General features: G+C 47.7%; 1 protein-coding gene across 1 annotated transcript; it reads left to right on the top strand.

Annotated features, from left to right (window-relative positions):
* Positions 1 to 13,770: 13,770 nt before the first annotated feature.
* Positions 13,771 to 15,343, top strand: LOC112886808 (peroxidase 21). The gene is made up of 2 exons (XM_025952805.1): positions 13,771 to 14,128; positions 14,225 to 15,343. Exons 1-2 carry the CDS (start codon positions 14,053 to 14,055, stop codon positions 15,151 to 15,153), a joined length of 1,005 nt encoding a protein of 334 aa, XP_025808590.1. The 5' UTR covers positions 13,771 to 14,052; the 3' UTR covers positions 15,154 to 15,343.
* Positions 15,344 to 22,395: the final 7,052 nt, after the last annotated feature.

Below are 22,395 nucleotides of genomic sequence, written 5' to 3'. Positions count from 1 at the left end.
GAGATGAAAGATCTAGGAGTGGTTGATGTTATTATAAATATTAAACTAGTCAAGAAAGGTGATGATGGGGTGACTCTTGTAATCTTGTTTAGTCCCACTATGTGGAGAAGGTCTTGAGTCGCTTTGGTTTTAGTGACTGCAAGCCAGCTCCAACACCTTATGATGCTAGCCAGCTCCAACAAAGGAATAATAAGAGATCAGCTAAGATACTCACAGATTATTGGTTCACTTATGTACCTAGCTAGCGCTACGAGACCTGATACCACGTTTGCTGTGAGCAAACTAAGCCGGTTTGTGTCAAATCTAGGAGATGATCACTGGTACGCTATAGATCGAGTACTGCATTATCTGAAGGGTACTGTGGTGTGACATCCTGGAAAAATTTACCAAAGAAATCACACGCTAAAAATATCTTTTTCAGAAACCTTTTTGTCGAAGCCCTAATTCCCCGGAACCCGGAACCGACACCCGAATCTGACCGCTGTCACGCCCCCCTTTTCTCCTCGCGCAGCGTGCAAACGTCGCGCGCGCGTGGCCGACCAGCCGCGGTCGCCGCCGCGAATATCGCCGGCGCGCGTCATGTGGCAGAACCGTCTGAATTATTCCGGTTCAAGTGCATTAATCATCATTTACAAAGACCAGATGATCTCAAATGCACTTCAAACGGAACAACCCATGGCTCTGTCGGGTCAACGCCCGATGCAACCACGGTTACACAGGATCGGAGTAGGTTATACTCATACAAGGTGAAATCCAGGTACATAACAACGCAAGCCTTTATCACATAGTAAGCAGTGTTATTACAAACCAGTTTTTCTCTAGCCCTGTCTGGAGCAAAATAAACAAAGGATTATTAAAAGCAACGGGTAAACACCCATTGACCAAAGTCATAGCGAAAAGATAACGCGACTAACAACGTCGCCATCAGCAGCACCATGCGTAGCCCAATCGATGGTGTCACTCCGAGGGGTCAATGCTGGCCGGGGACGGATCCCATTCCACGGACCAGCCAGGCGGAACAGCAAAGGGGCAGGACGCACTATCAACCTGGTTCTCAACCGGCATACCTGAAAGCAGTTCTAGCAAGGCTGAGTATAATGATACTCAGCAAGACTTACCCGGGTTTGGGTATACTTTAGCCTATAACTAGACTCATGAAGGTATGGTAAGGTTCTGGGTTTATTTTCAGCTAAAAAGCAACAGAGAGTATAATCTACTTCAAGTTTTAGCTTTTTGATTCTAGCTTGATTAATCATTCTAGGTAAGCACCTATACTAAACAAGCAAGATAGAGATTATCAATCATCAAGATTCCTCCATTATCAATTATACTTTTTACTCTATGTGGTAAAAGGGATAAGCAATCTCAATTCTCGTGAGAGGCGGACGATCCGGACCGAATTTCAACCTTGCAAGGTAAACCTAACACACACGCTTGGAACATCCAACGATGATTCCGAAGCAACCGTTTGCCTTTCATTCCGGGTCGTGGATCAGGGCCACCACAAGCGACTGCAGGACCATACGCACACCCAATGTGTGCAGGACGTACGGCTGTAGCGCGACTACAAATCCATACTCCTGGTTGCCCTTGCAACACGTATTCCCACACGTCGAATCGAGTAACAAGAAAAACCAAAATACGAGTGATGGGAGGTATGTCCACTTGCCGGGCCGATCGGTTACTAGGCTTACCGCTTACCATATTTCACGGCATGTGGCTAGTACTTTCAAACGCTTAGCCACCACTACCACACATTTCGACCTTAAAGCTTTTATCAAAATAGACAGGGTAAACTTCCAGGTCATGGTACAACACATGACCCTGTCCATCATCCTTATAGTGGTTGCAGAATTGTAAACAAGCAATTCCTAGATCGCGCGAGTGACAGGAAATCACTCGACTTTTACCGGTCCTATTTAGCAGAGCACCTAAGCGATAAGGACTCGGTACAATCCATTGGTTTCCTAAGATATCATGCAACTAGGGTTTCATCTCAACTCCTAGACGTAATGCAAAATATATAATATATTAATAAATTTGTAATAACTTGAAATATTGGGATGTGCACCGGGGCTTGCCTTCGGAAGTGAAGTTAGGGTCAGACGAGTTAAAAACTTCCGAACGTCGATTCGGGGCTTCAGTCACTTCTTCAGTAACTTGGACGGAGTCTTCAGATAGCCCGGGTTCGGGTTCCAAGATCAACTCATAGTCTCCGTCTTCAAGCGTCGACGAGTCTACATGATATGCAAGGATTGATTTTTAGTAACAAACATGTTAAGTCTTTCCTTCACGATAAAGTTGTAATTTAACAGATCAATACACACTCAACATCAACAATACAATGACAAAATCATCAGACACTAATATCACAAAGCTAAAGCATATTATTCCTAATCATAGGTTCAAACACATTTAGTAGTAATTATACTTAAATCTTAGTTGTTTGAACTTATTTTGACCAATTTTGAAAATTACTCAATTTACAAAATTGTACTGATCTTGGATAATTCACACAAAACTAAACACTACTTGAACTAACTAGTAACCAAGAGTTGCAGGAAACAAACTTAAATCACATAAGTTATACACAAAAGATCCCTTTTTGAAAACATTTAAATAACTGCAAAACTAACTGATTTCAAACTACACTTTAGTAACCAAAGTTGTAGATATCATTTTTATGAACCCAACAGAACTGGTTTTGCCATTTTTGGATTTTTCTACACTTTCCTATGAATTTTCAAAACTGGCTGGAAGGAAAAATGAAACAGGCACTGATTCTTCACAAAGAGACCCCTGGAAAGTTTTGAAATTAAGCAATCAGGTCCCTGGCCGGTTTTCCTCTCGGGGACAGATCAACGGCGAGCGATTCCGGCGAGATAGCTCGTCGGCGGTGAGGGGAAAAGGAGGGGAAATGCTCAGGGGCTTACGGTGGTCACGTGGGTGACCGGAGTTGGGCGGGGGAGGGGTTGTAGCGGCAGAACGGCGGTGACAGAGGCGGCGGCGGAGCTTGGAAGCTCGGTGGCGGTGTTCCGGTGGCCGGAGGGCCGGAAAGTAGTCGAGAAGTGCCTGGAGAGCTTCGTGAGGATGATGTGGTGCCGATCGTGTACTTGACCGGGGCGGGGAAGCACTGGAGAAGTGGAACGACGACGAAGCCGAGCTGTGGCGGCGGAGAAACGACGGCGTGCACGTGGACAGGACGTTCCGGTGGAGGGATTGGAAAAAGGCCGGTGCTGTGAGCTTCAGGAGGGTGATGTGGCGCTGGTGGAGCAAGAAATCGGGAAGGGGAGGCTCGGGATCGAGCTGTCGACAGCGAGGCCGAACGGCGGCGGAGGAAGAACTCCGACGTGCTCGCGGGCAGACGTCTCCGGTGGAGGAACAAGCAATTAGCCGGTGCGATGAGTGTTAGGGAGTAGCTGTAGTGCTGATGGGGGTCTGGATCAAGGGTGGGATGCTCTGGAGGAGGCTACCGACGGCGAGGCCGAACGGCGGCGAAGCTTGGACGGCGGCGATGCGAGGAAGAAGACGACCGGGGGTGATGTGAGCTCGAGAAAAAGGCGAAAGGGGTTGCTCACGAGGTGCTGAAGAGCTTTATATGCTCGGAGAAGCACTGGGGCGCGGCAAGGAGGAGCTGGACGCCGGCGACGTCGTGGAGGCCGGGGAGAGCAGGGGAGCGGTGTGGCGGCTCGGGAAATGGCCACCAGGGCCTGACAAGCGGCGGGGGTGATGCGCTGGAGGTGGAGGTGGCATTGGTGAGCGGCGCGGGGGCAGGTGGCGGCCGGGGCAGCTCGCCGGAGTTAAGCGGCAGTGGCAGCAGCTCTCGGGCAGAGCAGAGTAGAGCAGAGCAGCTGGAGGTGGACGATGAGGACCTGGTTGCAAATACTGAAAAATCCAGGGACTCCACTGTAAAGCCTGAGTAACTTTCAAACTAGAGCTCAAATGAGAATGCTCCAAAAACCAAAAGTGTAGAGAATAAAAAGTTCTACAACTTTTATTTATGGTTCGACTTCATGAGAGTTGAAGATTCAAAGTTATTTTAAAAACCATACAACTAGTCAAATTTCTTTTAAAACCTTTTTAAATTTTACATTTCAAACAACTCCCTGATTTGTTTTCACTCTTTATAGTGGTTTAAAAGTAAAAGCATCATTTGCAAAACAGCCCTTCCTATATTTCAAAATTATCCACTCCCACACACATTTTGCACTTTAAACCCTATATTTTTCTAGAATTACAGAAAACACCCTAAAATCTTGTCCTTAAACAACACACAAAAGTACATCCTACACGCAATGCACTAAGTCTGGCTCCCATATACCTGAGATGTCACACGTCACCCCCTTTTTTCTCCCTTTCTCTCTTTCCCTTTTTCCTTCCACCATTTCTTCTTTTCCTTTTCTTTTTCCCCATTTTCCTTTCTTTCTCCTTCTCTTTTCTTTTCCTCCCCTTTTCTTTTTCCTTTTCTTTCCCTCCCTTTTCTTTCCTTCCTCCTCCCTTCTCCTCCCTTCTCCTCTCTCCTTCCTCTGCTCCCGAATGCCACACGGCCGCGCCGCCCGGCCCCCGGCTCTCCGAGCCACGCGCATGCGCACGCGCACCCACCCGCGCGTGAATCACGCGGCCGCGCTGCTCGTCGCTTGCTGCACGACGCCGGCCACCTGTGCGCCCCCCGCCTCGCTGTGCCGCTGGGCCGCTCGCCTACCTCGGTGCCCGAGCCCCGCGTCCGCCAGCGTGCAGGCCCGCGTGCGCGCCCCGCTTTCGCCGCCGACCGCCCCCTGTGCACGCCCATGCGCGGCACTACTGGCCGCACCCTCCGCCGTTAAGCCGCACCACGCTGCCCGCGCCGCTCGCCGCCCGCCCGAGGCGTCCCGTCACGTGGCGTCCACCTCGCCACCCGTGCGCCGCTCCGCGACGACCACAAGCGGCCGGAGCGCCATTTATGGCGCCCCACGGTGCCCGCCGGGAACCACCATTGCCGCGCCCCGACCTCCACCGCCTCGAGCGCCTATAAAAGGGGCCGAGGAGCACCCCCGGCACCCCCACAACACGCAGCACCACCTAGCCCCTCGCCTCCCTGCCCCTAGCACCGCCGCCACGCACGCCACCACCGGCCGCCGCCCCCACCGCGGCCTTGCCTCCTCGCCGCGTCCAAATCCAAGGTGAGTGAGGGGATCCGACCCCCTCGCCTCCCTCCCCCTTTTCCCTCCCTCCACGGCCGACGCCGGGCCTCGGGCCGGTCGGATTGACCGCCGCCGGTGCCCTGCACCCCCCTCCTCTATTTCCCGTAGAGAGGGGAGGAAGAAAGTGGCAGTTTGCCACAAAACCCCCTGGCCTTCTCCCTTTTCCCCTAAAAAGAACCCCCCTTGTGCCACTTTTGCTTATAGGCCCTTCTGCTTTTAGCTATTCAGGAAACTAAAACCCCCGTCTCATAAACTTAATTTTAATTAGGTCCCTACACCTTTCTAGTATACCCCAAGTACTTTCTGGAGTTATAACCAAGCCCTGCCTCCTCTAAAACATTTACAAACACGTCCCTGACTCCTCGTTTAACCCTTAAACCTTTATAGAACCTATCATTTTATGCGCCAAACGACCTCCGATCGACCTGAAACTTTACCACGCCATTTCTAATATAGCTTTGACCATGCCATCAGGGAACCGCCTGAAAATATTACTCCTAGCCCTATACCTTAGCTGTTTCCGATTCAAACGCAACAATAAAAGCTTTTATTTCTTTTGCTTGATCGTGTGTTTGTTTGCATGCGTCGTAGAACACGTTGTGAGCGAGGGTGATCCCGCCTGCGAGCAAGCGAACGAGGACCAGTTTTGCGACCCCGAACCCGAGAGACAGTGCTTCTCGATCAGGACCTCCCGCAAGGATTTGATAATGGCAAGTTCAATCTCGCCCTTTGATGCATATTTTTGTCCTAGTTTTTATGAACACAACCCGTTGGCCTGTTTTATAAAAATGCATGGTTTTGCTTGAGAAAACATGGTGGGATAACCACCCTTGTTTTGTGATAACCACCCCTTGTCTTGTGATGACTATTCCTTGACCACCTGTTTTATGAATAAAAATGTGTGTGTGTGGGAAGAGATAAATGTGGTTTTAAAAGATGAGTTAGACGGGATGGATGGCATTTCTGTGTGAATTGCCGTTGGTGTGCTCGTACCTGTGTGGTTGAGCAAGGAAGGGAGATATCCATCTTGTCACCCCTAAGGACCGACTTGATGTGTCATCTCACCTAGCTTCCTGTCGTGCAAACCACTTGACCGTTGTATGGGCAATGGCTTAGCATAAATCCTACTAGTTAGTCTGGTAGCCATCAGGAGAGCTGAGAGCAACGGGCGATCAAGGAGAAGGGATAAGCTCTGTGTGACTTATGCCCCGGTTAAACCTCGGAGATAGGTCGAATGACCCCTTGATGGATCCCGTGGTGGCTAGTCAGGTCTAGCTAAGGTGGGTAATGGCTTTGTTGGGATCTGCACCGACACTAAGGTGATCGTGCTGTGGTACCCCACCTGTGGGTAAAGTTGCACACCTCTGCAGAGGTAAAATCTATTCGAATAGCCGTGCCCACGGTATTGGGCAAGTTATGGTGTGGTCACATAACTAATGTTTCTCTCTGGGAATGGTTGGACTAGTGTGGGTTGTTTGGAAAGTGTCCGGCAGTTGTGCCGTGTGCTACGGTGGATAGGGAGTCCGGTAGCAGCTTAAAACTTAGATCCTGTGTGGGTCAACATCATGTGCTCCTTGGTACTAGAAAACTTGTTTTGGAAAAATATCTTCAAACAAACCTTTGCATACAACCGGGTTTTCTGAAAATGAACCTTAACTTCATCCTTGGATTATCCTGTGCATTGATTTCTGTTATACCCCCTCCGTGGGTGTGATTGGACTTGCTGAGTATGTTTGTACTCACCCCATTCTTACTTTTTACAGCAGAAGATCCCGACTACCTCCCCGAGGACGTCGAGTAGGGTTTCGTCCTGCACCCAGTCTTGCCTGTGGTTAGGGCCACCGCTGGAGTTCCGCATGGCACAAGACTCTGATGACCCTCTTTTCGTAGCTAGTGTAGTAGTGTGGGTTTTAATCGTAATCCTCGCGTTAGTGACGCTTCACTGCCCATTACCGCGTAGAGTTGTACGGTGATGTACCATCTGATGTAATAAAAGTGTTATCAGCCTCCTGGGACTGATAAAGCATCACTTTTAAGTCTTCCCTGATGGGGGGACACTTCATGTGGACTATGAGATTCACTGTACCGGGTACCCAAAAGTACTTGAGGGGTATAGTGATTCAAACTGGATCTCTGATGGAGATGAGATTAAGACCATAAGTGGATATTAGTTCACACTTGGAGGTGGCGCTGTTTTCCGGAAGTCTTGCAAGCAGACCATCTTAACGAGGTCAACTATGGAAGCAAAACTCACTGCGTTAGAGACTACCACTGTTGAGGTTGAGTGACTTCATGGACTCCTAATGGATTTTCCAATACTTAAAAAACCAATACCGGCTATCCTAATGAACTATGATAATCAAATTGTGATTGTCAAGGTGAACAGTTCTAAGGACAACATGAAGTCCTCAAGGCATGTGAAGAGGCGGTTAAAATCTGTCAAGAAATTGAGAAACTCAGAAGTAATAGCCTTGGACTATGTTCAAACGGCTAAAAATCTGGCAAATCAGTTCACAAAGGGTCTTTCACGTAATGTGATAGACAATGCATCCAAGAAATTAGGCTTGAGACCCATGTGAGTTACTCAGTAGTGGTAACGTGTCCTATATGATCGGAGATCCCGTGAATTAGGATGGTGAAACAAGCTATTGGCTGACTCAGAGAAGAGAACCTTTGAATAAGGCTCATTCTAGTGGTGGTGCATTTCTCTTCTAATCTGTATGGCAGGTTGGTCTGAACCTTAACGTGATACAAGTGGTTATTTGAGCAGAGATGTTGACCTACGGAACATCTCCAAGGATTACACCTATATGAGTTCGACTGCTAGTCACAGTTTATGAGTTTGGGTGATCTCTAGATACTCATGAAAGAGCCTGGAGTATGACTTATAAGCTCCAAACCTCGAGAATGTTTTAGCAGCATAGTACCAGAAAAGGATCTTTGGTAAAGCTTGTTCGTACAAGATTGTCAATTCAAGGCATAGTCCATTGATCAGTTGTGGATGAGTGTAGCCTTTGCTCTAGATCAGTGTTAAACTTCACAGTCTCCATCGAAATACTGGTATATCAAAATAGCGGTGGAAAATGGAGCATTTCTCGTGTGTCTTGTAATTCTTGGTGGGAATTGTTGGAATATTTAGGCTATGCCCATTTATTTAATAATGAATTGAGAACTAAAAGACCCACGAGTTAATGCTACAGAGTTATGATATGTGAGTAATGATTTTTCCGTTGGAGAGTAATGGCTGTTAAATGGTGCTGATTGCGGGGAATAATGGTGCAAATTGATGGCCATTAGCGCAGCCTGGGACATACACACCTATATAAGGAGGCAGCTTCTCTCATTCTAAAACTTTCTCATACAATTAAGATATTTCTGCTAAGGAGATCTCTCGCTTCTCTCTTTATTCTTCTGCTGATGATGCACTTTCATTCTCAACAACTCTCTGTGCGCACAGAAACTTGCGTGAGCAGGCCTCCGGAACCTCCTCTTCTAAGTGATCCTGCTTAGAATAGACGGGCAATAAGGTTTTTAGGGAGCGTACGACTACGCGACTGCTCGCTGTACGACTACTTCGAGCCTCAACAAGTGTACGACTACTTTTCTACTCCAACCCGACTAGTACGACTACTTCATGCTACAACGTGACTTCCTTGACTACTTTGACTACAACACGACTACTTCGACTACTTCCTCTGCTACATCAAGAAGGCTGCTCGTGAAACTGCACTGCGTACATCTTCCTGCAACAATAAAGTTCGACTACCTCAAGTAAGAGCAATCGAATAGTATGTCTACTCCAGTTGGTGACGGTGCATCCAATGCCTCCGGCAAAGGACCCGCCTCAGGGTACTACTCAAACCTTCTCTGGTTCATATTTTGTCTTAGGTTCTTGTTTAATAGAAGATTAAATTTGAACATGTGCATATATAATATGGTCACAAGATCACTGGAATTTGTCATGATTAAAATGTTAATTCTCAGAATTAAAATATACCGCAAGATGCCTATTTTTCTAACATTAACAAAAGGAATGCTCAGGTACAGATTAATCAGCTAGGTACTCCGTCCAACAATGAAGTAATAGGTAGAAATGACATTGAGATGACATCAGGTTCTAACTGAACAGTGCTTATTCATTCACTGTGACTGTGAGGCATCTCTTTATCCGATTCCCTCCCACCTCTCCGCTTAACCACCATCACCAAGTCCAGAAACATATATATATAAAAAATTACTAATGTTGTATGAACAGGAAACGTGTTAAGCATACTTCCTAGAGGGCAAAAAGAATCAATACATCCTTCGAGCAGTAAGAACACGATGGGCTTGATTCCACAAATCTTAGTCGTTGCTCTCTTGCATCATTCTGCACACGATGTTGCATCAAATTATTGAAAACATGCCTCTAAATATATCTAAAATTGATCAGCATGCAGTTTCACATACTTAAGAGGATCATTTATCAATACTTCAATTTAAATATTTAATAGTAAGGTTTAAAAGAAGACTTTTCTATATTTTTTCATGCTGATTACTTGGAAATCAGCTTCAAATGCTCCCTTTTACTTGCTGTTGCTACTGCATAGGAAATTGCTGTTGCTACTGCATAGGAAAATCCTGAGCCATTCCTTTTTTACTTTTATATATTAGTATAGTCCACTTAAAAACTTGCGCATTGCGGATGGAGATGTGGACATGTTCTATTCCTTAGGGGTAGATCGTGAGTTGTAGGTTTGAGCTCGGAGGTCAAGACTAATTATGAAGATGCTATATGGAAGGGTTGCCTCGTTTCGCTCAAGGTTGCCCGTGGTGAAGACCACGTATGAAGATTTGACGCCCTAGGTACCGCTTCATAGGATTTCTACTTGTCATTCTACTTGTCGTTTAGCCTAAGGAACTCGTACCGTGTTTTGAGTTATTTTGGATGCAAATATTTAATATTGTAATCTATTAGTGTTGTAAGAAAATGATATTATACTGGAATTGAGTTCTGTTCGCGATAGAGCTGTTGATTCTGGAACTTATCACAAAGGTACTGACAGTCTGGATTTTCAGAAATGAGAATCTGGTTCATTTCAACATCCATCACCGGGAGATGCATTTACCTTCCTATGGTACTTCCGATAGTGATAGTTTTGATAGAGACAAAAAAGGAAAAAAAATCAACCGACACGCATGTGAGTATATCTAACGGTCGTCCCCTCCACCTCCGTCGCGGTATGTATCGAGGCTTGTGCCGCGCATAGGAGAGGATGTCAGCACATAGAGCAGCACAGCATGGTCCCGTCTTGGACTGTGTTTGGCTCTAGGGCTAAGGCAAGTTGTGCCGTGTCCGTCCAAACTTGTGTGACTAACCTGCCTAGCAGTCTTGGCACGAAGCGACCTGAGCTACGCTAACGGCCCCAGCGTTCTCTCTAGGTACTAGCTAGCACTACTACTGTCAGGAAAGTAGGCGTTTTACGGTACACTTTAATTCCAAGAATTAACAATTTAACCATGATAAATTCCAGTAACCTTGCGACAACATAATATGTGTATGTGTTCAAGTTTAATACCTTATTAAACAAGAACGTAAAACAAAATATGAACCAAAAGAAGTTTAGAATATACCCCAAGGTGGGTACTTTGCCGGTGGCATTGGATAGCCGTCACAAACTAGAGTAGATATGCTACTCGATTGGCTTTGCTTAAAGTAGACGAACCTAGTCGTTGCAGTGCAGAATCCTACGAACGACGACTTCATGAAAGTAGCAGGAAGTAATTGTACAATGATCGGGATATAGTTGAAAGTACTCGTACCTTTTTGGATATAGTCCAAAGTTGTCGTACAACTTCTGGATATAGTCGAAGTAGTCGTACCACGATGGTCTTATGGATGTAGTAGGAAGTAGTTATACAGCGAGCAGTCGCGTAGTGGTACGTTCCCCAAAAATCTTACGACCCGCCTATCCCGAGTAGGATCACGTAGATGAAGAGGTTCCGGAGGCCTACTCACGCAAATCTCTGTGCGCACAGAGCTTTGTGTTGAGGGTGAGTTTTAAGCGGCAGCAAAAGAACAAAGGAAGAAGAGAGATCTGATAAGCAAGAGTATCTTCGGTCTAGGGTTGATAAATGAGAGGAAGCTGGCTTCTTATATAGGAGTTCCTGATAGGAAGGAAGAATGAACCTGGATACCTTAATGGCCATCAATTCGCACCATTAACCAGACATCAATCCTTTATTTTAATCACCAATTACAACCCAGCCGTTACTCTCCTCAATTACCCATACGATAATAACCACCTTATAACTTCCTAACATTAACTCTTGGATCTTTTAATTCTTAATTAATTATTTAAATAAATGGGCCTAACCTAAATATTCGAACAACTACAACCACCGCTGTCACCGCCCGGTTCCAAACCACCCTTCACCGCTAATTTGGGGGGCGTTGGATGAGATCTGGCGGTGATGGGTCCAGACATAGTGAAACTCGGTCATCACCGTAGGTTTGAGCCACGACCCAGCGGTGATGATTGGATTTTATTGTCTGTTTGAGTCACGAACCACAGTGATGACTGAATTTTTTAAGAACTTCATAAAAAATTTAATACCCAAACAACCACCGCACAATCAATTATATCAACATCCAATGTCCACATTTTTTACACATAATATGCAAAATGTTCATCAACGGTAATTCAAACCCCACAACCTCATGCATCGCGCGACCCCTCCATATATACCACTATGCTACACAGTCATTTATGACAAATAATTGGATATTATTCATGTATACTAAATTTTTTAAATATTATATTAAATTTTTAGACGCTAAGATAGTCTCAAGTAAAAATATTGTCAACTGTAAAGTTTTAGGTCTCATTGAGTACTACAACTTTGATGTTGATTTTTCCATTTAAAGTCGTTTGATTGGTCTAATAATTTATATCAAATGGTTACATATATAAATAATTTAAAATAAAAATATTGTCAACTATAAAGTTTTAGATCTCGTCGAGTTCTATAATTTTTATATTAAATTTATCTTCATTTGATTTTGTATGAAAAAATTATAAATTTCTTCGTACGAATGGGTAGGTTTGCATTTTAGAGGTGAAGGATTTTATTGTTCGCTTATTACTGGTTTGTATTACGAACTGACGGTAAAAGAAATCATCATCAGCGGTTCATATCTCGAACCGACGGTGATACGGACTTTCACCACTGGTACAACGGTCACTGCAGCCATTTTACTCACAAACCGACGATGAAGGTTTATGATCGTCGGTTTGAGTTCATGACCGGTGCCGTAGTATGGAGAAGCTGCTGGGCTGGCGCTGATGTTCAATGTGGTTGGATACACCAACCGAAATGTAGCGAGACAGGCACCACTAACGTGCAGTTTGGTTGAGGATAGTTAACGCACGGGCTCTCAACTGGAATGAGTTATTTTAATAGCTACGGTGTGAACGAGCAAAGACAAGTGCCCCTCTACAATGGTGCCAACATTTGTGGTGTGAAATGACCAATTCCAGCTAAGTTGGATATCCCACAACAAAAATTGGCCGCCTAGACCTTAACCTTTGACATTTGTCGACAACGAATCATCATCCATGAATAATTTCGATTTCCTCGAAGGTTCCGAATTTTATCTTAATTGGACATTATTGTACGTGGGAGGTGATTGGTACTGAATCCTGATAATAAAGGTGCTCAAGTTTTACACCAATTTGTCAGACAATTCAAGGAGTTGCTGTACATGTACATTGCTTCTGCAAGTGCCTATCTTAGCATCTTTCCTGCAGTTCTCTTGCTGGCTGATGACATGCCGCTGTCTTCTTCCTTTGTCCGGGCGACTGCAGATACAAGCCGGTTGCTTGTTTGCTCCACCATGTGACCTGACAGGTTCCGTGATCGTGAGTGCCTGCCTAACATTCCTTCCCCTATCTCTAGCTAAGCTGTTGACCATGGCTATGGCACTTGGCACTACTAGTTTGGTACTTTGGTATTATATATTATTATTATTATTATTCTTGATGCCCTGTATATCTGAAACCCATAATCGTGACTCAGAATTTAAGGCCGTTCTGCCGATCGATCTGCCCATGGGACTCATTTAGTATTATATTATATTATATTATATTATATTTTCACACATTTGATTGACTTTATCCAGTCCTCACGCGCATGGTGGATCTGATCTGCTATCCTGATTCTTTCAGTCAAAAGGTCAAGCGTTACTGCTTCCTTTTGACTGAATGAACAACTCGTCAAATTCAGCGAAGTGGTCCTTGCCCGGCCGGGCTCCTCATCCGTTTCCCATCTCAACCGACCCATTTTGTGGGCGTTTCATGCCTAGCATGCATATATTTAGTACTCGTCAAAACCTAGTATTTACATTCAGATAAATTGCCGACTTGGGGCTTTAGCACTTGATTTTTTTTTCTGTCAGTTAGTTCACTCACAGGCTTCCGTAGTCGTAACTCGTAAGTCCTACTCGTAACTGTTCCAGAGTGTGATGGCTTTACTGCTTATTACTGTGCTGCTGTTATTGAGCTGAGTAAATGGGGGATGGAGTTTTGATTTGGACCATCACATCTCATCTTCTGCATACAGTATCTGAGTGATCACCCATGGGTGGAGGATGAATGCTACTCCATTACGCTGAGCACATCCCAAGTCGCTCGCCTTGGGTCAGCCACCACTCACCACCCACTTGTTTGCCACGAGCACTAGATGGTGGTGCGGAGTATAAATTAAAGATGGGGCTCCTCTGCCCTCCAAAAGTTCTGTTGCATTGCCATCGGATACCATCGGATATATGAACACTACCCTACTCTAGACTCTAGTCTAGTGTTGCAAATTAGTACCAAGAACAAGAAAGAAGATGCGGGGTATGAGGAGCTCAAGCAGCAGCCTAGTGGCGGCAGCAGCACTGCTGCTCTTCTGCTGCTTCACCACTGGTAATCTAACTCTGAAACCTTCCATCCCTCACTCTTCATCTCAGCATCGGCGATACCTTTAGGATCGAGTTCCTAATTGAACTGCTGGTTCTGCAGGGCACGCCAATGGCGGCGGTCTTAGGCTGGGTTACTACTCGGCGAGCTGCCCGCGGGCGGAGGACATCGTCAGGGAGCAGGTGGCGCAGCTGTACGACAAGCACGGCAACACGGCGGTGTCGTGGCTGCGCGCCCTGTTCCACGACTGCATGGTCGGGTCCTGCGACGCGTCGCTGCTGCTGGACACGAGCGCCGCCGCGGGCGTCTCCGAGAAGTCCGCCCCGCGGAGCTTCGGCATGCGGAACTTCAAGTACGTCGACGCCATCAAGGCGGCGCTGGAGCGGGAGTGCCCCGGCACCGTCTCCTGCGCGGACGTGCTCGCCCTCGCCGCGCGGGACGGCGCCGCCGCGCTCGGCGGGCCCCGCGTCGCCATGCGCACGGGCCGGCGAGACAGCCGGGCGAGCCGCTACGCCGAGGTGGGGCGCGACATCCCCAACCACAACGACAGCGTGTCGGCGGTGCTGTCCCGGTTCGCGGCGGTGGGCGTGGACGCCGAGGGCGCGGTGGCGCTGCTGGGTGCGCACTCCGTCGGCCGCGTGCACTGCTTCAACCTGGTGGGGCGGCTGTACCCGTCGGTGGACGCCGGCATGGACCCGGCGTACGGAGCCTACCTCCGGGGGCGGTGCCCGACGGCGGACGCCAGGGAGGACACGCGCGACGTGGCGTACGCGCGCAACGACCGCGCCACGCCCATGGTGCTCGACAACATGTACCACAAGAACCTGCTGGCACGCAGGGGCCTCCTCCTCGTCGACCAGCGGCTGGCTGACGACCCCCGCACCGCGCCCTTCGTCGCCAGGATGGCCGCCGACAACGCCTACTTCCACGACCGCTTCGCCGCCGCGCTCCTCACCATGTCGGAGAACAACCCGCTCGCCGCCGACGAGGGGGAGGTCAGGCGCGACTGCAGGTTCGTCAACTCGGCATGATCGATTCAGGACTGCTTGCCGTGCTCCATATGGTGTATGGTCAGGACGAAAATGCTATAAAAATCAAGGCCCGTCTATCTTATCTTATCTTATCTGTGCAATAAAAAAGTGCACTTCCGCAGTAATTTATACTCCATGTGTGCTGTGGTTCAATTCTTTGCAAATGACTATTGGGAGCATGGAACATCAAGATTAGACGTTCACATGTGGGTGAAGGGAGCACAGGATATATATGGAGGATACCACTGCCATACCACATAAAAGACACAATTATATCTAGAGCCGTCACTATCAGCCGAGGGGCTACCAATGCCTGTAGAAAGTAGTGAAAATACAGTAACTTTGATGGCTGACAGTAAAAACCGAGAAGCAACTGCCACCTCTCAAGATTGAGAAAATTCCCGTACCACTGGAAAAAAGACATGATTTCCTATATAACACTAAAAATTTTATCTTCCCTAACCGATACTGGAATTCATATTTGGTTCCTTTCTTAGCACTTCCGTTAACTGGGATATTAAACCTAGTCTGAAAAGACACTTTTACCTGTGGCAGAATGAACCTGAATTATACCGGCTCAAGTACGCGAGTCCACTTCTGAGGGCTCCAACGTGCTTCAAACGGTATAATCCCTTGGCCTGTCGGGTAACGTCCCGATAAACCACCGATACACAGGATCAAATAAGGTTACCTCACACGAAGGTGAGTCCAGAGATACAGTCACCATCATATTTTACATCACAGAGAATTATATTACAAGAGTTTCCAAATTTAGAGAAAACATTACAAACTGTTAAAGCTATGGTTTTTGGCAGCGGAAAACATACGCGATGATTTACAACACGTCGTCAAGACGGATGTCATGCTAAGCCCAGGCACGACATCACTCGGTATCATCAATGTTGGTCGGGGACGGATCCCATTCCACGGACCAACCTTCTGGAAAAGCACAGGGCCAAGACAGGGAAAGAGTAGGGTCTTCAAGACACTACCTGCAAAACATTTAACTAGCAAGGCTGATTATACTAATACTCAACAAGGCTTACCCGAGATTGGGTATACTTTAGCCCGTAACTAGACGCATGAAGGCATTGCAAGGGTTCTGGGTTATTTTTAGCTGAAAAGCAACTAAGATTATAACCTATTTGCAAGTTTTAGCATTCAGATTCTAGCTTGATTAGTCATCTAGGTAAGCACCTATACTAAACAAGCAAGATAGTTATTATCATTCATCAAGATTACTTTATCATTAATTACATTTTTTTTACTCTCTGTGGTAAAAGGGATAAGCAGTCTCAATCCTCGTGAGAGGCGGACGATCCGAATCGAATTTAACCTTGCAAGGTAAACCTAACACACACGCTTGGAATACCAACAGGGCGTTCCGAAGCAACCGTTTCCCTCATATTCCGGGTTATGGATCAGGGCCACCACAAGCGACTGCAGGACCGTACGCACACCAATTGTGCAGGACATACGTCTGTAGCGCGACTACAAAACCCGTATTCCTATCTGCCATGCAGAACGTACTCCCACACGTCGGTGCGTGTGAACATAAAATAAAGGTCGAGTGGTGGAGACGTGTTCCATTCGCCGGGCCAATCGGGTACTAGGCTTACCGCTTACCATATTTCGCGGTATGTGGCTAGTACTTTCAAATGCTTAGCCACCACTACCACATGCTGCGACCTTAACCACTTTTAACAAAACAGACAGGGTAAACCTTCAGGTCATGATACAACACATGACCCTGTCCATTGTCCTTATAGTGACTGCAGAATTGTAAACATGCAATTCCTATATCGCGCGAGTGACAGGAAATCACTCGACTTTTACCGGCCCTATTTAGCAGAGCATCTAGCCGATATGGACTCACGTTCAATACATTGGTTCCTAGTATCAATGCATCTAGGGTTTTCATTACAACTCCTAGACGTAATGCATAAGTGTAGATAAATAGACGTGGATTGCAGTGTAAATAAAGTAGTGGGATATGTCCGGGGCTTGCCTTTACTGGTGGGGCTGAAGTCAGAAATGTCAATATCTTCCGAACTTTGGTTCGGGGCTTCAGTTAATTCCTTGGTGACGTTTATTTGGTCTTCAGGAACATCCTCCGTAGACTCCGGGGGGATCTCGTAGGTACCGTTGCCGAAGTAGTCGGTGTCGGGTTTTATCCGGCTGCCCACCGAGGGGTATACCCAAGGTGGTAGGTTTCGGGTTGGGATGCGCCGAGATTAGGAACTCGAAGGTGCAGACAATACAAGATTTAGACAGGTTCAGGCCGCAATATGCGCAATGCCCTACGTCCTGTATGATGGTTTGTATTGCCTTGGTGTTGATCTGGTGATCTTATGTTTTGAGGGGGTCCCTGCCTGCCCTTATATATCCGGGGGGACAGGGTTACATGAATCCTAGTCTGATACTAACATAGAAATCGTACTCAAGTACAACTCGAGTAGTTTCCTTCTGTATCGACTAGTTCTACTCCGCATGCGGGTAGAATACAACATAAATGAGGTACAGGACACGTCCTATCCCCTAGTCCAATACGGACTCCTTGATGTACACAGCCCCGTGGCCCCGGGTCTGACAAGCCCCCGAGCTCTTCGTAGCTGAGTACTGCAGACTCTTCGAGTACTTCCGAAGCTGTCTTCGACTTCTTTCGAAGCTCCATCTTGATACTTCTCTTCGAGTACTCTTCTGACTGCATCGAAGCTATGAGGTGCTCATGCCCCGAATTTTTTCTTTTATATGGGGTGCGATGAACAATCGCACTCCATATGGAGTAGCCCCCGAGCCTTAGGTTGAATCAAAGAATCAAGCTGAGGGTCAATCTAGCCTTAAATCTTTCCTTCTTATCCTTCGAGTACTTTCGAAAAATAAGTAGTTGATGCCACGTGTCTTACAGCCCCCGAGCCTTGAGTCCAAATCTTTTGGAAAAAAGGATCCCAAAGGTCGTGGCAAAAAAGAGTTCCTTTTGAAAAATAAAGTCTAAAAGGAGGCAATTAGCAAAAATTAGACTCGAAACCCGAAAAACCTCTTTTTTCGGGACAACTAACCCAGAAAAAATGGTGAATAAGGTAACGGTCACAAAAATCTGCCAAAAAACCGCCTATCCAATTAATCCTATTGCGCGACGCTTCATCTTACACACAGTAAACCACTGCCTGACCGCTGGTTATTTAACCTCGCGGTCAGTTAGGGTTTTTCCTGTGCCTTCGGATCTGACGCCGCCATCAGAGAAAAACAAAATCCCAATTAGAGTCTGACCTGCCCGAGCCCTTCCGCCACCCAGCATAGTCGAAGATCTTCGAGCCCACCGCTGCAGCCCCCGAGCCCTTGTGAAAACAACTCGTGGTTGCAAGGATTCGAAATGGCCCCGAAGAAAAACAACCAGAAGGACCTGAAAGAGGCGCAAGCAGCAACTGGAGAATGGGCAATTAGTAAGTGTTCTCGCCATAATTTAGCAAATTTGGTATGGGGGGTCTGCTTCAGGAAAGGGATCTCATCAATTGGCGCCTTCCTCTTCGTGATCCATTTCCCATGGAAAATGTCGATGAAATCGTTTCTTTCTGCTCTTTTTCTGAACGGGGATTCGCCCTCCCCACTTGCTCCTTCTTCCGTGGTCTTCTCTACTTCTATGGGATTGAGCTGCAACACCTCAACCCCAATTCGATCTGCCATATCTCCATCTTCATTCATTTCTGTGAAGCTTTCCTCGGAATTGAACCACATTGGGCTCTTTTCCGCTATCTTTTCCGTGTGAAGCCCCAGCCCACCTCGAAAAATCCTTCTGCAATAGGGGGCGCTGGAATCCAGCTTAGGCAACACGCTAGTGACAATACATATCATACAAATTTCCGTCAAACGTCCCCAGGTGGAAACAACACTGGTTCTACATTGCGAACCATGCCCCCCAACTCCCTATGCGGTCTGGCAGGCCCCCTGTTCAGCGTGGCGAATGGACATTGGAGCCAAATGAAGCCGAGATGGACCAAGTCAAAGAACTGCTCGAGTTGATTGCCGCGCACAAAGAGACAGGGGTAACCGGGGCATCAGTGATGCTATCTTTTTTCAAACGCCGGGTCCAACCCATTCAGCGGCGCCATACTTTAGGATTCGAGTACTTGGGAACTGAAGACCCATCCCGTATGTGCGCAGAAGAGCTTGGGGACGATGCTGCACTTATGCGCGTCAGGCGAATTCTACTAGATGTGGATGCTGTCCCGTATGTTCCAGCAGGATTTACAGCCCAGAATCGACCACCAGCAGTAAGTGTTCGACTTCTCGACTTCTTCCCTTGATCTGAAGAGTTAATACTAACTGATTGTCTTAATACAGGATTCATCAGCATTGTATCGGAGTTACCCGCCACACCCCGATCTGCCCCGGCCTTACCATACGCTGCCTAGCGCCGCCGCCAAAGCACAGAAAGAACAAATTGCTGGCAGCGAATCAGCCACGGGCAGCTGGGCGGCTGGGGAGAGGGTGCAAGCCGACGACTCCTCCAGATCATCCGTGGACTGGTCGGACGACGCACCTCTCGTTCCCCGGCGACGTCGGGATATGAGGAAACGCAAAGCCAGCGCCACTGACCTTGCCGGGTAAGTGTTTGTCGAACTATAAAAACTGTCGAGTTGTTTTGCTGAATACTGATGACAGCCCTGTCTTGCAGCCCCTCGTCTTCCTTGCCCGGCTCCCAGCGCCAAAAGGTAGCTGAAGTGCCCCCCACCAGAAAAGGTGCACCAGAAGCCGAGCCCATAGAGGTCGATAGGGCCGATCCGTCACCTTCTGTCGCAGACGATGTAACTATCGCCGTGGCAGGCACAAGGTCGGGGCAGCTCACGCCCTCGACTGAAACAGTGCCGCCGCCGGCAATAAGTGCCCCGGACATCGCCCTGCCAGAGCTGCCAGCCCCCTCATCCTGTATGCCAACTCCTCCAGCCACAAGTACCGTGACAAAAAAGCCGTTGAAGCTGGTGTGGAGGAAACCGACAATGATCCGATCCCAGAGGTAAGTAATGCCTTGGACCTTGCCCTTAGCCATGTGTAAAAATCACAGTAAAAATGTTGTGCTGTTGTCTTGAGCAGATCAACAGCTGCGGTGACACCCGAACTCGAGTTGGCTCCACCAGCCTCCGAGCCGTCTCCTGGGCAACCCAACGCGCTGGAGCCAGCAGGGGGGGCAGATGTAATCATGCTTGATTCGCCACTACCCGAGCTCCAGCACACAGAACCCGAAGCCCCCGGCAATGAGCAAGTCGAGGTCACCACTACCGTACCCGTCGGCGGTGCAGGTAAATGATCCCACTGCCTTCTGCCACAATCATTGCTATATTAATACTCGTCCTTTGCAGGGACCTCGCAGCCGTCAGCCTTGGAGGGTGCGGGTGCTTCTTGCGAGGCGCCCGGGTTGCCGACCCCTGTAGGGGAAAACACCGTTATACTCCAAGAGATGCACCTCCCGGGGGATGATCTGAGCCGCCTGCGCCAAATGATCAAGGCGATCGACTCATTTGCTCTGGTAAATCTTGACTAGACCGCTGGTAACTGTATGATTAAGTCGATATCCTCTGACGCCCAAAAACATGTAGGACATGAACCAAAAAACTTCAACGAAGCTGGAAGAGTCCACCAGGCGTATCGACGAGCTGTTGCAGGAGCGAGCCGGCTTCGAGCAGAATATCATCGAGCTCCAAGGCCGACTCAAGGAACAGCGGAAAACCCATCAAGGTATGTTGAATTCAATTCTCAGAGTCATACCCGTAGTCGATAACTTCATGATCTGAAACCTGCTTATCATCGCAGAACTTAAGCAGCTGTTAAATTATAAAGAAGAATTGCTTACTGATTTGAAGAACATGCTATATCGCCACGCAGATGAAGTCGAGGGTCTGCGGAAGGTGATGGCCGACACAGAGAAGCAACTCGTCGACTGCCTCCAACAGATCAAGACTTTGGGCGAGGAGAAAGAGCAGCGCCAGAAGGAACTCGATGATTTGAAGGTGGCAGCTCAAGAACTCGTAGAGATGGTGGATCCCCGGGAAGACGGTGCTGAAGATGGGCAACCACTACTTGATCGTCTTCGCGGGGCGCCACAAAAGATCCTCAATTTCGTCACCGAGGCTGCCACATCTTACGTGGGCCATGCCCTAGGCCTTGTAAAGTCCTTCTGGCCAAAGGCTCGGCTAGAAGTACTCGCGGAGGGTGCAGCTGCTGATTGTACTGATGAAAGCTTCCGCGAGTATTTGCTAGAGGTCCGGCCTGTAGCTGAAAAAATTGTTGGAAACATGGTCCAGGATTGAACCGCTAGTGCTTAAGACTTTTGGTAATATAAGAAACCACTTTTGTTCCTTTGTAGCCTTATGTGCAGACGAAGAGCCCCATCTGCTTTGGAGCATAGGCGTGCTACCTCTGAGTGCATCGACTCAGAGAGTAGTCGATTTAGCCCTTCACGAGAGCTCATCGGGTGAGCTAAATAAGATCCTGCCAAAAAGGATCCACTCGGACCCGGAACGCGCAGTCTGTGGCGCGACGACTAGGATGCTCATGGCAAACAGTCGAAAACTACCCGTAGGTGTAACCACCGCAGGAGTAGCCAAACGAGTTAGATAGAACCCGAGCCAGACGGGCCTAACCAGTTTGAAAGAGCACGATTAGCATCGCGATGACCCCTGTGCCACTGGCAAGTAGTCGATTTTATATAAAATTTAAGCGTGGCCAACAGCCGCCACCATTATATTCAAGAATTTACATTTCGGGTTGTGTGGCACAAAGCCGCCAAATCGACCCAGAAAAGTAAAACTTGCCATTTGACGCATACAGAAATTGGACACGAGTCTGCTTAGGGGTAGAACTGTCGCAGATGCTGGATGTTCCACGAGTTGGGTACATCCCGACCATCGGGGTGCCGAAGTTGATAAGATCCCGGTCTTGTAACCCTGTTGACAATGAACGGTCCTTCCCATCTTGAGTTAAGCTTATGCAAACCCGACTCGTCCTGAACGCGACGAAGGACAAGGTTGCCAATGCTAAACGACCTTTCCTTAATGTTGCGATCATGATATCGCCGGATTCCCTGTAGGTAACGGGCTGACTGAACGAGAGCAGAGCAGCGAGCCTCTTCGACAGAGTCCAACTCCAGCTGTCGTGCTTCGTCCACCTCGCCTTCTTTATACATCTCAACCCTTGGGGATTTCCACATGATATCTGCTGGGAGAATCGCCTCGGAGCCGTAGACAA

This window comes from Panicum hallii, chromosome 3 (genome assembly GCF_002211085.1).
Source record: "Panicum hallii strain FIL2 chromosome 3, PHallii_v3.1, whole genome shotgun sequence".
In the NCBI taxonomy this organism is placed as follows: domain Eukaryota; kingdom Viridiplantae; phylum Streptophyta; class Magnoliopsida; order Poales; family Poaceae; genus Panicum; species Panicum hallii.
Note: the sequence above shows the minus strand (reverse complement) of the source record. Positions and strands in the feature narration are given on the sequence as shown.

Excerpts from the sequence above, each read along its gene's own strand:
- LOC112886808 (XM_025952805.1), top strand. The coding sequence starts at position 14,053 with ATGCGGGGTATGAGGAGCTCAAGCAGCAGCCTAGTGGCGGCAGCAGCA. Across the intron at positions 14,129-14,224 it reads CTTCTGCTGCTTCACCACTG|GGCACGCCAATGGCGGCGGT; the intron begins GTAATCTAACTC and ends CTGGTTCTGCAG.